At 35.2% G+C, this 16679-nt stretch overlaps 1 protein-coding gene across 2 annotated transcripts in view; it reads left to right on the top strand.

The window, feature by feature from the left end:
- SNX13 (sorting nexin 13) overlaps window positions 1-13281 on the top strand; it is an 81597-nt gene extending 68316 nt beyond the window's left edge. For both annotated transcript variants that reach the window (XM_063303733.1, XM_063303732.1), the window contains exons 21-26: window positions 140-301; window positions 4344-4415; window positions 7173-7318; window positions 8676-8744; window positions 9279-9391; window positions 9698-13281. In XM_063303733.1, coding sequence (XP_063159803.1) covers window positions 140-301; window positions 4344-4415; window positions 7173-7318; window positions 8676-8744; window positions 9279-9391; window positions 9698-9945 — 810 coding nt within the window. In that variant the 3' untranslated portion in view covers window positions 9946-13281. The remainder of the gene's footprint in view (window positions 1-139; window positions 302-4343; window positions 4416-7172; window positions 7319-8675; window positions 8745-9278; window positions 9392-9697) is intronic.
- Window positions 13282-16679: the final 3398 nt, after the last annotated feature.

Below are 16679 nucleotides of genomic sequence, written 5' to 3'. Positions count from 1 at the left end.
ATACCATGTAGTATTTTTAGTAATGGTTTTGTGTTACTAGTCTCCAAAATAGTGTGATGTTTTCCGACATGCATTACTGGATGACTGTAGTCATGTCCTCATAGACTTATGCAAGCGTGGTAAATGTTTTCCTCTTCAGGTGGACACATTTGTAAATCCACTGCGTAACTCTATGAGAAATGTTTCAAATGCTGTCAAGTCCTTCCCTGACAGCTTCACAGAGGGGATGACAAAAATGTCAGACAACATGGGCAAAATATCAGAAAGATTGGGACAAGATATAAAGCAATCATTTTTCAAGGTAAGAATATACTGAATAAGACAACACAGTTTGTTCTATTTTGGATTACTTCAGTTAAACAAAGAAGAACAGAGCAGGCAAAAAATTGAATATGTTAGTTACTGTATTTTATTGGAAGGATGAAAGTTACCCAGAGAAGGAGCAGACCTGAAGATCAAAATCATTTTTTGAATTTATTCTAAAATAGAAGATGCAACTGGGAACTGGGAAGTTTGTTAAGAAATTCAGATGGAAGCTGCTTTAGGCACATTTATTTGTTTATTTATTTATTTTACCATATTTTTATCACTCCCCATCCCCCCATGCGGGGACTCTTGGGCTATCATATTTTCCTTAATTTTTGAGATGCCTAATGTTCTGTATGGTACCTGACTTTATACATTAAAGGGTGAATTAAAGAAAAAAGGTAGTTTATTAGTGGTTGGGAAAACACTAATGTAGGATTTACTTGCATTATCAATTCTTAATAAGTAGCTGATTCAAATATTTACAATTACAAAGTAACTTTATTTATTTGAGTTATGTTCTGCCTTTCATTCAGAAGCTCAGTATCTTTTTTAAAATACTGAAGTTAAAGAAACTAGCCTTTTGAATAGCACAAAATTATCTGGGAAAAAAGCAATTTGTATTAATTAAATTATGCCTTTGTTATTAGCTGCTTAATCACTCTTTCACAGATTAGAAAAAAGAGGAAGAGAGGAAAGCAAGGGGAAAATGGAAAGAGAGTTGCTTTTAGCAGTGTGTGTGATACTAGGTTATATCTCTGACCAGTTCCACCATCTAGCTCTCATTCCTCATCTCAAGTGCCCAGGGTACCAGATCCTCAGAGCCTTGGAGTTTCAGCTGCGGCTCTTGAATGCCAGATCAATAAAGCCATGGGTCTGTAATAAAACCATCCCCATTCATAATTTAATTGTGGAGTATGTATTTTCATTTGTGAGACTGTTGGCATCGACAGACACCACTTCTCAGATAACCAGGTACTAAACCTTGTTAATGCAGTTGCACCTGTGGGGGAATTAGACTTGTTGCTTGTGTTCCACTCCCCCTGCTGCACAGTGGCATTCCTGCCAGAGCTGCTCAGCCTAGTTACCTGGGTAGCAGTGCAGTTCCCCAAACTAGTATTGTTGAGGACTTCAAACTGCCTTTCCTGGCCAAGGCTTTTGGAGCTGCCTAGGAGTTCATGCGTGCCGTGACAACCATGGGCCTAACTCAACTTATTGAGAGCCTGATGCACCTAAGTGGTGCAGACTAAATGGGCAGATGCAATGTGATCTGGATGTGGAGGGAATCAAGCTCATCCCTTCGTCATAGACTGATCACTCTCTGCGTGCTACTTGCAATGCAACTTCCACCACAGTGGAGAAGAACCTATTAGATTGGTCCACCCCAGTGCCTAATGGATAAAAAGGGTGTTTTTGAGACTTTTCTGAGGATCTGGTGGCCAGTTTGGCCAAGGTTGCCCAATGGAATAAGGAAGTGATTATGGCGCTTGACCACAATACATTGGAGCACCTTCTCTCTTCTCACAGATCCAGTGACATCTTGTGTGCCAATTACAACAATTCCCCAATTCCAATTGGGGGCCCTTGCTCATAGTCACTTACTCACCCTACTCACCTCCCATTTGGCTCACTCTAATGCACTCTACACAGGGATACCCTTGAAAAGCTTTCAGAAGCTACCGTACATCAGTATAAAATGTGGCTGCTCAGGCAGTAATAGGCGAATCCTAATGCACTTGGATGACCCCAATGCTTCAGAAGCTTTGTGGTTTCAAGTCAGTTTCTAGGTACAATTCAGCATTCCAGTTGTCACCTTTAAGGCCCTATACAGCTTCAGACATAGTGATTTCAGGGATGCCATATCCTGTATTCATCTGCCCATCCAGTCAGGTCAAATAGGGTCAACTTCTTCAGGTCCTATCTACACAAGAAAGCCATCTGACAGGGTCTTGGAAGTGGGTGTTTTCAGTTGCTGCTCCCATACTCTGGAATTCCTCCTTACAGAGACCAGTTTGCACTTTCCCTTCTGGGTTCAGGAGAGCAGTTAAAACCATGTGACTTCATCAAGCACAGGGCATGCTATGACTGAAGTTTGGAATTTGGCAGATCGTGTTTCTGTACCTTTTTAAAACATAGTTTTGATTTTGTATATGGTTTATTTCATTTGTAAGCTTGTTATTTTTGAAGATGGGAGGGTTTTTGGCTTGGTGATGCTTCTGATTGTTAGCTGTCCAGGACCACTGGCAGTGAACAGCATACAGATTAATTAAATAATATCTGTTACATGTCATCAAAGCAACTAGAACAGGGGTTCTCACCCCACATTTTTTTTTTTTTTTGCTCATGGCACCCTTCTGAGCATCATTTACCTCTGTAACCTCCTTCATAGTCACTGTTAGCTGGGGAAAAGGTAGCTGTAGCACCTTAGAAATACAGCATGGCCCACATTGAGAACCACTTGTTCTAGAAAAGCAAACTACATATGAATAGCAGATATATTTTTTGTGTGTAAAAATCACATGCTTTCCAGATTGTAAGGGCAAAGTATGTGATTTTACATTGCTTTTAGCCCTAGTTATAACAGTTTCTGAGCTAAGTTGAAACTTTTTTATGTTTTATAAACATTTATATAAATTAGAACAAAATTTTTATGGTATAGATATATAGGTACAGGATATGGGTGTGGGTTGGTATACACACATGCACACACACAACAGCTATCTATAAGTAGCATAATATGATTTCTAAGTGTTTTGTTTGGCATTTTATGTTCATGTAGCAATTGCTTAGTTGAGAAGTTGAGAATATTTGACAACCTGGGTGACCTCTTCCATGGAAGTTGCATGGTCTCATAATTATTCTTTGGACATAGTGAGACTTTGATTATGTAGATGGATCATGTTATGAGGTTGTTGTTTTTTTAATAGAACTACTGTATAGAAAACTCCTTGAGTTTGATCCAAAATGTAATTTTAGGCTTGAATATTAAAGGCTTGAATATGGAAGCTTCTACTTCACATGTTTTGCAATTTCTTCACATTTCTTTTTCACAGTATAAGAACAGTACACATTATCAGCTCTGCAAATCCTATTAAATTACCCAAAGCCCTAGGTTTATTTCAACCCTCTTTCCTCCTGTGTCATATTTCCATTGAATGTGTCTTTGCAGTGCTTCATATTTTTTAGAAAACAGAATGCTCTGTATTTGGTGCCTGAGTTGTATAGTTCAGTGTAGAAATGGATGGGTTAAGCCTGCCTTTCGACAGTCTCCAGATATACACTAAAGTTGCTGGATGGGACAAACGTCTGAAGCAATTTTTTTCTTTCATTTTTCCCAATAGCCTTGCTTTCATCAATCGTTTACCTGTCCCTGAATAAAATACACTTATTCCATTTAGCCTTGTCATTGCTAACCTACCTCTGCTCTGCCACACATAAATGCATCCTTCTTTTCAAAAAATTACTTAAATAATTGAATAAATACATTTAAATGACTAAATTAAAACCAAGTGAGATGCATGCTAATCACAAATATTATTTCCTTTTTTCCCTGTTATATTGAGTAAAGGTAAGATTGAAAACTCACTAATACAGGGTCTTATTAGCTGTACAAACTGTACTTGTATAGTCAAAAAAATTATTATGGCATAAACTGCACTCAAATGAAAACAGAACATGTCATTGATCTCAATATTATATTATGCCTTGATCTAAATAATAAAAACATTGTGCAATGCCAGGTATGCTATATGAGATTGTATTTGATAAATATAATTCTGTTTGAGCGTTTTACATGCTGCTACACAATTAGTATCAGAATGTAGACCGATTATCCTTTTTGTCATCTGACTGGAGAATCATAACGTATTTCAAATGGTGATTTCTTTTAACTTTGATTTAAATATCTCACTGATGTTAGAGTTTTTAACAAACATATAAGTCCTGTATACAATACAATTTTGAATTAAAATTCGTTACCCTGTATTTGTAAATGATTTTGTCTTTTATAATTTCTTTTCCCTGTCTGGAATATTTAGGAGCCTCAATTAATGCAGAAGACATATGTTGATCCTAAACACTGCCGGGTTTCAGCACACCTAGATGACAATGTGAGTTAATTGTTTGGTTAATTTCAACAGAAATCAATCTTAATTATAAAATAGCTAATTGTATTGCCTTTTATTTACTGAAATGTATCAAGCCTATCATTAGAATCTAATTATCTATTTTATCAATGTTCATTGTGCATGCACAATGGGATGTTTTTTAACCCCAAAACCCTATGCCTTATTTCAGACTCTTTGAATTTTTCTTTCAGTTGGAAAATTTTCTTTCAGTTGCTTCCTAATAGCAAGGCAGCCTCTTGAGAAAGTCAAACCCTAAAACCTATGAGCATTATTGTCCCACATCATTGACATAAAAACAAATACCAGCAGAATAAGTGTTTTGTATTTTCAGAAATTTGGCAAAAAATGAACATTAGACTTCAAAATAATTATTGTATATTTATAAAGTCCAAACAAATGATACTGCAAGGGATTTATTCAGGTAGTACATCAATTAGCTGCTTTATTTTGCAGTTAAGGATGCTTCCAGTTTGGTCCTCCATTTCCTTCAAGGGTTAGTTAATGTATACATATCATGTGGATTATCTGAATTTGTCAGCTGATTATTTGGCATTCAGGTAGAAATTTGTGGCAACTCCCTTTAATCAGTGGGGGAAATGCTTAAACGTTTAGCCTGTGGTTCTTTCTATTCCTTTGGAATACTATTCTTGTTCATAACACAAGCCTATGGCTTGGCTGTGTTTTCTAAAACAACACAGATCCTTGAGTCAGGTGTAAAAGCCACAAAAAACATGCAAGATTCAGAGAAGGGTCAGTTTAGACCTCTGTGATAGGCATGCAGAACTGATTGAGCATTTCTTTTGATTTTTGACTTGCATGACTATACAAAGGAAGCATTTTCAAGATGTCTATAATCTATCAGCAGTTGATAATTTCTGTGTCACTTCTATGATACTTTAGCTAATAGAATATTCTAGGTCTATGATCCCCTACTTTTCCTTTCCCAAATTCCAAATATATGAAATCAATTGAAAAGACATTTTATCTTTAATGAGAATACAAGTCTGTAAGATTATCAGTGATTATGGCCACATTTGTCATGGTCAGATATCTGCACCTGTTCTATACTTCACATTTTTTTACTTGCTACATCAAAGCATTCCAGTTGGTATGTCTCTCTACCTACTGTGACTGTGGCATTGCCAAATGTCCTTATTTTTTCCCAGGAGTGTGACATGTTTCATATTTTGTATGTTGTTGTTTTTAATATCATAGATATTATCTATCTACATTTTTAAAAATTATTTTTGAACTCCGTAATGTTCTGGGCTCATTATTTATAATGAATTATAAACACAGATAATGGTACACCATATTATCCACCTTGATTGGTGCTTATTATATTGGGTTTGTATTACAACATTTCTGAATCCATTGTGTGTTTTAATGGTTCAGAAAATACTTTTTAGACTGTAGAAAACAATATGCAATGGGGTGTCAGTATGCCAACAAAGTTTTGTCTGAAATTAACATTTCCAAAGCATTTTGGTACTGCAGATTCAATTATAATATGCCATAGTGAGATGCTCTTTAAAGGTGAGGAGGAAAGTAATCAATTCCAGTGTATAAATACAAGTCCATGGGATATTCAGAGAAGTTCTTTAGCTCATTTGTTTTCAGGACATATTTTCAATTGTATTGTCTTCCATTAGTTTTTCAGAGAACAAATTGGTAGAAATATAGATGAACTATTAACTAAATGTAAAAGTGTTCATACTATATAATAGTTTTTAGAAGTAGTACTCTGAAATGAATTCTTACAAAGTTGTTTATATTTGTCTCATAAAAAATATCAGATGGAGGTCCTTTAAAAAAAATTAGCTGTTAAATATTAGTAGTAATACTTGGTACATCATGAAATCTTATAAACATTTTGAATCACACTGGTCAAAGATCGCAATAAAGTTTGCCTACCAGTAAATGTTTTGCATCTGTATATTCCCACTCTAGTCTGCTTTATAGGACTAGAGATCCTCTCAAATAATGTAAGGCATATGTTTTGTTCCAGCAGTGTGTGGGCAGAAAGTTTGTGGATTCAATAAGCCAAAATGGTTTGTTGAAAAAGCAAAACAAAAGAATAACAACTTTTACTGCAAAGTATAACAGAGGCAGGAAATATTCAAGGGCATGGCAACAAAACAAGACATTATGGCATTCAATAAAGGAATGTGAAAACAGATCAGAATCTTACATTGCTCCATCCTTTTCAGAGAAAACAGGGAATGTTTCCTAGATTCTATCAACTGGTGGATAGCACCTTTCCTAGGTGGGTCTGTGTTGAAGCTCATTCTGGGGAAGGGCTTCCCAAGCCTGCATGGTCTACTGGTACAATTGCTTATACTTCTAATTAAGTAGGTCTTAAGGCCTTGTCCAGTGATACTTTGCTGGAGAAAACAGAAAGAAAGCCTTTTCACACAGGAAAGGAAAACAGGAGCTATCATTTATCTTTCTTTGCCATTACAGTATTCTGCCACAGGAGCACTACAATGTCATAGCAATCTATAGGAACAAAAAAGGTGAAAATTGTCTCTTCTTTGTGTCATTTGCTAGATCAAGTAGGGTTTATTTCTGTTTGCAAGAATAAATATTGCTAGATCCAGTCCAATGTATTTGCCTGAATACAAATATTCTAGTATTAATATACTTCTTAACAAAACAAGCAATTTATAGCTTCAATGTTGTTTAAGTAAGCTTATCTTTCTGCCATTAAACAATAACTACTCATCCCTAATTTACTAGGTAGAAGACAATGTACCTCTTAAAATAATGCTGCTACTCATGGATGAAATATTTGATCTGAAGGAGAGAAATCAGTGGCTACGGCGGAATATCAAAAACTTGCTTCAGCAACTGATTAGAGCAATGCATGGATATACAATAAATAAGTACTGTCTTTCATTTCCTCATTCTTAAACACCTGTGCATGAAGTGGAAAAGATATGAAAAACTATACTCCCACTTTTATACATTATTTGAAAATAGCTATGTAGTGAATTAGAGAGTGAATATGATATGAATATATAACTGCTTTTGTCATACTGGTGGGCCAGCACAGCTTGTGAGGAGGGAGGGAGGGAATTGCCTGTCTGATTGAGCATCCTTCATAGTTGTCTCATCAGGCTCCATACCTCACATCGGCAGAGTCTGCAGTGCGGGGCTTAAAAAGTCAATATAGCAGTGCAGTCAAGCTTACCTTTTTGTGCGCATAATACCGGCACACATGTAACGGGTGGAGCTTCACCATGCTTGGCTTATTTGACACTCCCCCCCCCCCCGGCAGAGGCTGCTGCTTTACATGCCAACGTGTTTTTTTATTTACTACTTATTTGTATGCCCCCCATTCCTAATGGCTTTGGATTTCTAACAATATCAAAATAAAATGACACCTCAAAAGGACACCAAATAAGTATAAAAATAAAATGTCAAGAAAATATAAAACCAGGAAATACAAACATCACACATCCGCGAACCCCACCTTCAGTCATAGCACATCATCCTCCTGTGCCAGAAGGAGAAAGTAGTTCTTCACAGCTTTTATCAAGCCAGGGAGGGATGAAGCTGACCAAACCTCTGCAGGTAGGGAGTTCCAACGAGTGAAGAGGCTCCTAAAAACTCCCACCTCTGAGGGTCTATCTGGCGGCAGACTTGTAAAGACAGGACCTGGAGAGAGTTGACAGTATTTGATCTGGTTGGACATGCAGATGAATACAGAAGAAGGTGTCCATCAGATAATGATGTCCAGAGCCATATAGGGCTTCAAATGATCTTCAGAGTCAAATCATCAATAAGTTAAGCTTCATCATAGGCATCAAGATTGGCCATTTCTGATTCTTGGGGATCGTGTGAAATTGTTAATAAGCCACTAAGACTTTGTAGGAGCTTTCTCTGTTCTGGACACACTCTGCAAATATATGTTCACTGTTAGCATATTTTCAAAAAGGTATAAAATTCTCTAGCAATTGTATCAGCAATAAATTTGCTATCTGGAATGGGTTTGTATTTGACAAAGGTAAATATAAGCGGAGCATATCCCCTTCTGTTCTTTAACTATTTTATCATTGATTACTTGTCAGAAGATCTTTTTTAGTTATTGTGAAGTTGGTTGGATTTATTTTTAGTTGAACTTACAGGTGTTCTTGTGATTTTAGTGGGAACTAAATTCAAGTAATTTAGTCTGAGTACAGATATATGAAAGCAAATACTTGTTTCAAAAAATTAATCTAGGAATTTTATTCCTTCCAGAAAAATAGTTGATCATGTTGATTGGATGACATCTCCTGAACAAGTAGCAGATGCAGTTAAACGGTTTAGGTAGGTCTATTTTATACGTGTTTGTCTTTAAACAGATACATGGTTCCCTTAAAATTAATTATAGTAGCTGACAACATAAATGGTTCTTCATTAGAACTACTTACTAAGGTTTAAGATATTATTAGCTATTTACAAAAAGATTTCCTTTGTAGAAAGCAACTGATTTGTAAATAGCTAGATTTTACTAGTTCCTCAGTTTAGTACTGTTCCCCCAATTTCACTGTGCTATGGACAGTAGTTTCTTGCATAGTGTATGGAGCAGTGTCACATGTATAATATAACTGATGCCAGAGACATTATAGATTCAGTAAATCACTCAAAACCAGGGTCTGATAGTGCACATACATTTATCAAGATAAATCACTTGAATGCTATGGTTTTCATTTCATACAGACTTACCATAGGAAAGATGTATTGGTAACAGCACTACATTTCATACAGACTTACCATAGGAAAGATGTATTGGTAACAGCACTACTTGCAGATAATTGTAAGATGGTAGTCATTTTAATAAGTAAATTTGTCTCCTTCCAGAGACGCCTTTTGGCCAAATGGCATTTTAGCTGAAACTGTTCCCCACAGAGATAATGCAATCAGAATGCGAACAAGAATTGCTGCAAAAACAAAACTGCTGGGAGTAATGCCTGGTGCGTGGAATGTATTAAACTAATTGCTTCTTGAGCTGAAATAGGAAATACCCTCAAATGTGGTAACTAAATTTTAAAGAAATATAGTCTTCTTTTGCCTCCATATGATGATGTATTATAAAACATGTTGAGAAATAGTACTACTCTAGGAAAGTAATCTTCCTTGCATTTAATATTTAACTTTTTAGGGAATCTCTTTTTTAAAACAAACTGTTTTAACAATTTATAATCAGAAGTTCATTTAATGTATAGATGAAAATGAAGATAAAGCTATTACTGAAGTTCCATGTTTTGTGGTTTGTCTAGATGAGTTGAAGCATATCCTTGGTGCTGAGACAACAAGAAAAGGCATTCTCCGAGTCTTTGAAATGTTCCAGCATACTCAGCTAAATAGGAGGATGGTATATGTTTTCCTGGAGGGCTTCTTGGAAACCTTATTTTCAGAGTACGGATTCCGTGATCTCTTCAAAAAATTGCATTCACACTCAAAGCAGATGCAGCGATATAAACATAAACTACAATCTACACAAGCACCTTCTTTACAGAAAAGGTGACACTCCATACTATAAAATTGGTGTCCATTTGCCCAGGACTTGGGCATATTCTCTGGGGCTTAAAACTCATGCTGTTATTCTTACACCAATCTTTTAGCGTCATATATTAGATTATTAATACATCCATAAGAAATGTGGTTCTTCTCATCTCTAATGCAACCACTACCTTGAACTGAATTCATGTGTTTTAAATGATTTGGTGTATCTTCGTGCAACATTGAGAAGAAAACTAATCTGCTCTGCGAGAATGTCTGTCTTTTCCACTCCTCACAGAATTTAATTGCCAACAATGAAAAATGCTTTATTGGGTCCACTGAGTAAAGTAAAGCACAATTATTGGGGTAGCAATGGAGGACTTGACCGCTTTGCTTGGAACTGGGAGACTGTGCAATGTGAGAATCAGGTGTGATTTGATTTGTATTATGACTATCTCCAGAGTCCCTAGCTCTGAAGAAGTTGGGCTAGCATGATGAGAAGTCTGTTGGAACAAACGGTTGTGAAAAATGCTATGCCCCCAAATTATATTTCCAAACTAGGTGTGACATGTGCAAAAACTTTATGAACTTATTTAAAAAAAAACAATTTTGGTCAGGTTTACTATTCAGTGGGGTAGGTTAGAAGAACAAAAAATAGACATAGGTTTAAGGGTCTTGATACGTTCTTAAACTATAGTCCATGTAGGCTACATATAACTTTTAAAGGAGAAGGCTCAAAATAACATTTAAGAAGGGAAGGGCTTAACATTAGAACAAGGATTATCACATTTATTTACTTACTAACAATCTGGGAGACTAAGGGGAGAAGCAAACAAAAATACTACACTCTTGACATTAGGAGCTTCTTTGAAAAGAATTGTAGTACATGACATTAAAAAATCACCCTGATACATTGACCTCAGCTGGTAAATTACTAAAATGAATTGTTTTTACTGACATGAAAGTCTTACGGACTTCCCTGAATAGTCATCTGGAAACAGTGGCAAGTTCCTGAATGCACTGTAGTGTATATATGGAAAAAAATAAGCATGACTGTAATAGTTTTTAATAGTTTTTTTTTATTTTTTGCATAATATAAAATTTTAATAAATCTCTTCTACATGGAATGCCCCATCTGCCATCTTTACTTCCAACATAATGTCTAATTAAGAATGAAGTAATAATTGACTGGACTTGGACTTAACATCTTTTTTTTTTCTGATGTTTCTTCAAGGACCCCTGAGACTTCCAAGGAGGTACAGGTTATTTGTTTCAACTTCAAAATATTATGTTATGTGGTCTATTTAAAAAAGATGTTTAAATCCCCCCAAATACCCAAAATAAAATATTCATTTAATTCTCTGATATTGAACATTTTCATTAAAATGTTTGGTTTTGATTAACATGATTTCTTCTGAAGAAATGTTTGAGTTTGGCTGTAAATACAGTACTGAAGTTGCCATTTAGTAACTTACATTCAGGAGAAAATAATCTGCAACTTCAAGAGAAAGGAAAGGTGAAAGGAGTAATCAAGAAAGGCTTTGGTTCAACAATATGAAGTTTGCTTAGCACTGGCCATATTGAAAAAGAGATTTTTTACGTCTTCGTTATAAGAAGCATGTGCTCAATTGCAATCGAGTTTTTTTAAAAAACTATTACTATTATTATTACAGATCTACATACTGTATGTGTAATACCATTTAGTGGTAGCAGGACAGTTTAAGATAAAATACATGAAATATCAGTTACCTGTCTGTTGTGCCCCATGTTTTTAAATAAAGGTGACAGTTGACCTTAAACTTTTTCATATGCACATTCTTTGAAACATTTCTAATTCTTGGTTTTGTCTTTTTCCCCTTTCTCAATGAAAAGATAAAAATAGTTTGGCTATACAAAATTGTAATGAGACTTACATATATAAATGGTTTTATTTTTTTAAAAAAATCAAAATTATTTTACATAGAAAGATAGGATATCAGTAAAATGCTATGGTTAAACTTTAACCATAAACTAGCATATGGGTGCTCTGTCCATTTTGAATGAATATTTGGTCCTTTGACTTGCCACTGCAGTTTAAACTCATATCCTCTCAACAGGCCGATATCACCTCTAAATGTCTGTGTGTTCCAGGCAGTTGATTTCTAAAGTAGTAGACAACCAAAATCTACATAGACCTTCAGACAAAGGAAGCCTAATAGGGAACAAGTTAGAACATGCCCTGGATTTCTTTCTTAAATTTGAATTAATCCTTGTAGATTACCCCAGATCTAAAATACAAATAGACTAACCAGCAATCATTAAATAGAATGTATCTCTTACCCATGAGTATCATCTCTAGGTTTTAGGATTATTCTCAGTTGTTGACATTTGAAATTTATTTCTTAGCCATAAAACCTATTCATTAAGGAAACATAATACGTCCTTTCTGTTAACAATTATTGCACCATAGCATTTTGTTATCTGTATTTAATTTCAAAATGTGCCCACAGGGAGGAACCATCAGTTGTATACATTGTCCTAATAAGTTACTATGTACAGCTAACATGTGATCCATTGACATTATATGAACTGTGGCCCCATCATTTTATACCCTTTAAAGCATCCACAGAATTTATTATATTATTGCTACACATAATTAGCCACACACATCCCAGCCTGAGAATGCTGTGACTAGCCTCTGAAAATAAATGTGCCATGTCCAACAAATGCACTTATTTAGCCTTAATTTAAAGAGAATGGACAGTAAGGTTGAATATTTCATATAGTTCATCCTCAAGCTTCTGCCTCTGGTGTTGCTAGAACTAAACAATTTTAATGCTACCAGAAAGTGTAATAATTTTTAAAAATAAAATATGAACTCCACTCTCAATTCTAATTTTAGTGCAATATTTTCATGTAACGCATGTGTATTTGAATAATTGTAAAAAAAAAAGACATTTTTAAGGTTTTGAGATCAAAGGTAAACTATCTTAACTAACAATGTATAATATTCTGTTATTGCTGCTGTGTTGGCTTATCTAAGGACTTGTTTTAAAAGTCTGGTTTGTCACTCCTTGTAAATCTTCTCTGTGCTCAAATGAGCATGGTTCTTACTTTACAAGGAGCAAAATCTAAAGAGCACATCAACATGTAGATGTTATATAAGTGACATGTGCATATAATTGTACAGTATGTGTCAACTGCGTGCCTAATAGTTCTATCAATATGCTTTTCTTTAACAAAGAATGGGGAAAATGGAATGCTGTGGTCTTTCTTGTTCTGAACAGCTGAAAACTCTAAATTTTATTTGGAGTTTCCATTATGTTTGTCCAATGAAGGAGCTTGGAAAAAAAGTACACTAATAAAGCATTAACAAGAAATATTTGAGTTTGACCGATTTACTCACCTCGTATAGTAAATTTGCTATATATGAGATGATAATGTATGTGTTAAATGGTGTTAAATGGTATCTCCTATTTAGGGATTTTGTTTCTTATTAAAAGCACAAACTGGTTTAACTATATCTAGAAATTATCTTGGCAGATGTAATAAGTATGATAGTTATTTAGAACAAACATATATGCAAGCTTATGTGCACCTGCTGTGCAGTCACATTCCCCATAAAGAGTGGTAGACCTGCAAAGTATTGTTTATATGGCAAAAGGCTCCTTTAGCTGTTCTTTTTTTCCCCTCTTAGGTTTTTCACAGTCATGGGCCAGTACGCTAGGACTATTGCTCTGCTTGGTAAATACAAAAATTCTAGCTGTTTCAGATTCATCTTCGAGCCAACAGTAAGATACCATTTGTCCCTATAGAAAATGTTTAAGGTATACTTTTCCATCCTGCTATATCAGCATGTGATAGCACCTGACTGGCCTTGTCTGAGGTTGTTGTTGTTGTTTATTCGTTTAGTCGCTTCCGACTCTTCGTGACTTCATGGACCAGCCCACGCCAGAGCTTCCTATCGGTCGTCAACACTCCCAGCTCCCCCAGGGACGAGTCTTGTCTGAGCTTAGGATCTCATTAGTACTTGGATGGGAGACTGCTAGGGAACACCAGATTAGGTAGTGAAGAAAATTCCCAGAAGAATGCAATGGCAGCCCATTTCCATAGTGTTGCCAATAAAACTTCATTGACATCACTTGGAATCAAGCTATGTCAGCTTATCTAAGGACTTCTTTTAAAAGTCTGGTTTGTCACTTCTTGTAAATCTACTCTATGCTAAAATGATCGTTCTTATTATTTTGCGAAGAGCAAAATTGAAGTAGCTATCAAAATATAGCTGTCCAGGCAGTAATTGAAACTGATCTTTAGAAATAAGTTCATAAGAACAAATCTGATGTATTTAGATTTATAATGCAGGGTTTTTCAAACTGTTCTGCAGAACCCTAGGGTTCCGCAAGATCTTAATGGGCTTCCAAGAGACTAAGGAGAAACAATACAAGTTCATTCCAGTGCAGCCATTTTTTTTTTATCACTAGAGCTTTTAATCTTGATCAGGAGTTCCAGGATTTTTTTTTTTTTTAAGCTAACTGGTTCCATGGCCTGAAAAAAAAATTGAAAACCTCTGTTCTAATGTCATCCTAAGAGGTTTTGAACAGCCTGAGAGTTTTCATGACACCCAACACCAAGCAATGACAAAACCAATCTTATGTCAGGCTCAGTGAAACAGAAGGACTGTGTGATCAGATCATCTAATTAGGACAGGAAATGTTTTACACAGAGTAGCTTTTTTAGATCTCCATTGCATCATGCTTTTAAATCTAACTAAGACATGTTACCAGAACATAATGGTGCTTGTGTAAAATAAATGACACATGCATAATTTATTTTATTTATTTATTTTTCAAATTTCTATCACCGCCCAGCTCTCCCAGAAAGGGGACTCTATAGTTGCAGTCACAAAAGAATTAGGAAGTGATGAAGGCAAACTAATGAGCAAGATATTCAGAGTTCAGAATACTCAAATCAGTTTTCCACTTTTAACTTCTCTATGAAAATCAGCAAGCTGCTTGCATTAAATAAAAATCATATTTATCTCTAATTTGTATGATAAAACCATTTAATTTTTTTTTAAATCAAGCTAAAGCAGCTACACAAATAATTTTCAAAAGCTCGTTCTTTTGAAATTTATTTATATAAAATGCACTTTTAAGTATATGAAATATATATCCCACCTCAGTCTAAGATGGATTCTAGACAATGTAATTCAAGAACATATAAAACCGGAAGCTTTTTTAAGTATACATTGTAATATATATTACTGTGTATATTAATTCTACAGTAATGATTTAGGAGCTTGTGTGAATATACGTATGTTACTATGGTGTTAGTTTAATTCTGACCAGCATATTACTGTTATTAAGAGGATTCAGTCATTGTTGAGGATCTTACTGTTTGGAAAAATAAGTACCTGCAGGTGTTTTTTTTTCTTCTTTTTTTTATGGGTACCCATGGAGGTCACAGAAGCATTAAATCTGTTCTAATTCAACTTAGCTGCTAATCATACAGAGAAAAAGAATCTACAACTGAATATGGGGTAAATGTCAGTTCACACCTGTTTTCACCATCTCAATTTGTTTTTATTCTCACCACATTTTACACCTCTTAATTTAATTTGTGACTGGTCTTCTCTCATTCCAGCTGTCCAATGATATAAAGCATCCTCCACTCTGCCGGTATTATCAAGGATATTACAGGTTCCAAACAATGAACCAAGAAATTCAAAAGTGTTAAATAGACCCTGCAATCCCACTGTGTTTATCTTTCCTAGTTGATGGTAATTCAATTCCCAACTTGAAATGGAACTAGTATATTTTAATCTGGCTGCAGATTTTATTATTATAACAAAAATTATATATAAACTTGAAATGCAAAACCACCACCTCTGGTTTTGCAGAGGGTAATAATGCTTCAATGTTGCTTCTAACATCTTGAGTTTATTCCTGTTTACCTAGAATTGATTGATTGATTGATTGATTGATTGATTGGACTTATATGGCTGCCTAGCGCATACAATGAGTCTAGGGGCTCACAACAATCCATAAAACATAGCTGAAAACATACCCTTCCTACCGGGTGTCAGACATGTGTACCATTAGTCTGAATTCCAAACAAGGGAATAAGACTGCTGTGTAAATATTGAAATCCTGATGATACTTACATAGTAATTCATGCAATACCATAAAGCAGCCTTCTCCAACCTGGAATGCTCTTGTTCTTTTGTGACTGCAACTATAGAATGCCTAGGCAGCAGGACCAAATTCTGGGATAACAATACGAGAATATCCATAATTCTGGGAATTGCAGTTCCCAAACCTCTGAGGAATGTCAGTTTGAAGAAGGCCATCTGAAAGAATTGAACTGTAGTTACTTTCTCAAGCACCCATCAATTTAAAGATTTAAAACAGGGCTTAGCTGGATTTTGTTAAGTCATTTTTAAAAAAAAAAAGTGTATTAGGAGGTACAAAATCACATGTGAGACTATTGGTTCATCTAACTCTTTATTGTCTATTAAGGGTTCTGAAGAACCAAAGGACTTCACAGTCTCTTCTGATACTTTAGTTGATCCTAATAAAATTTTTGTTCAAATGAATGGAAGTGACTCTCCATTGTTGAAAATGCCAGATATGTTCTTTTGATAAGCAAAATGTGTTATGTCACTGTACCATAGCCTTTAATATGTTTTCTTAAGATTCTTTAAATATTATCAGTTTCAAAAACTATTACTGTACATGGTACTGTAATTTTTTAAATCCCCATAGTTTCAGAACTGACTGA

This window comes from Candoia aspera, chromosome 4 (assembly GCF_035149785.1).
Source record: "Candoia aspera isolate rCanAsp1 chromosome 4, rCanAsp1.hap2, whole genome shotgun sequence".
Classification (NCBI taxonomy): domain Eukaryota; kingdom Metazoa; phylum Chordata; class Lepidosauria; order Squamata; family Boidae; genus Candoia; species Candoia aspera.
The sequence above is the reverse complement of the archived record's forward strand: the minus strand, read 5'-3'. Positions and strand labels throughout refer to the sequence as shown.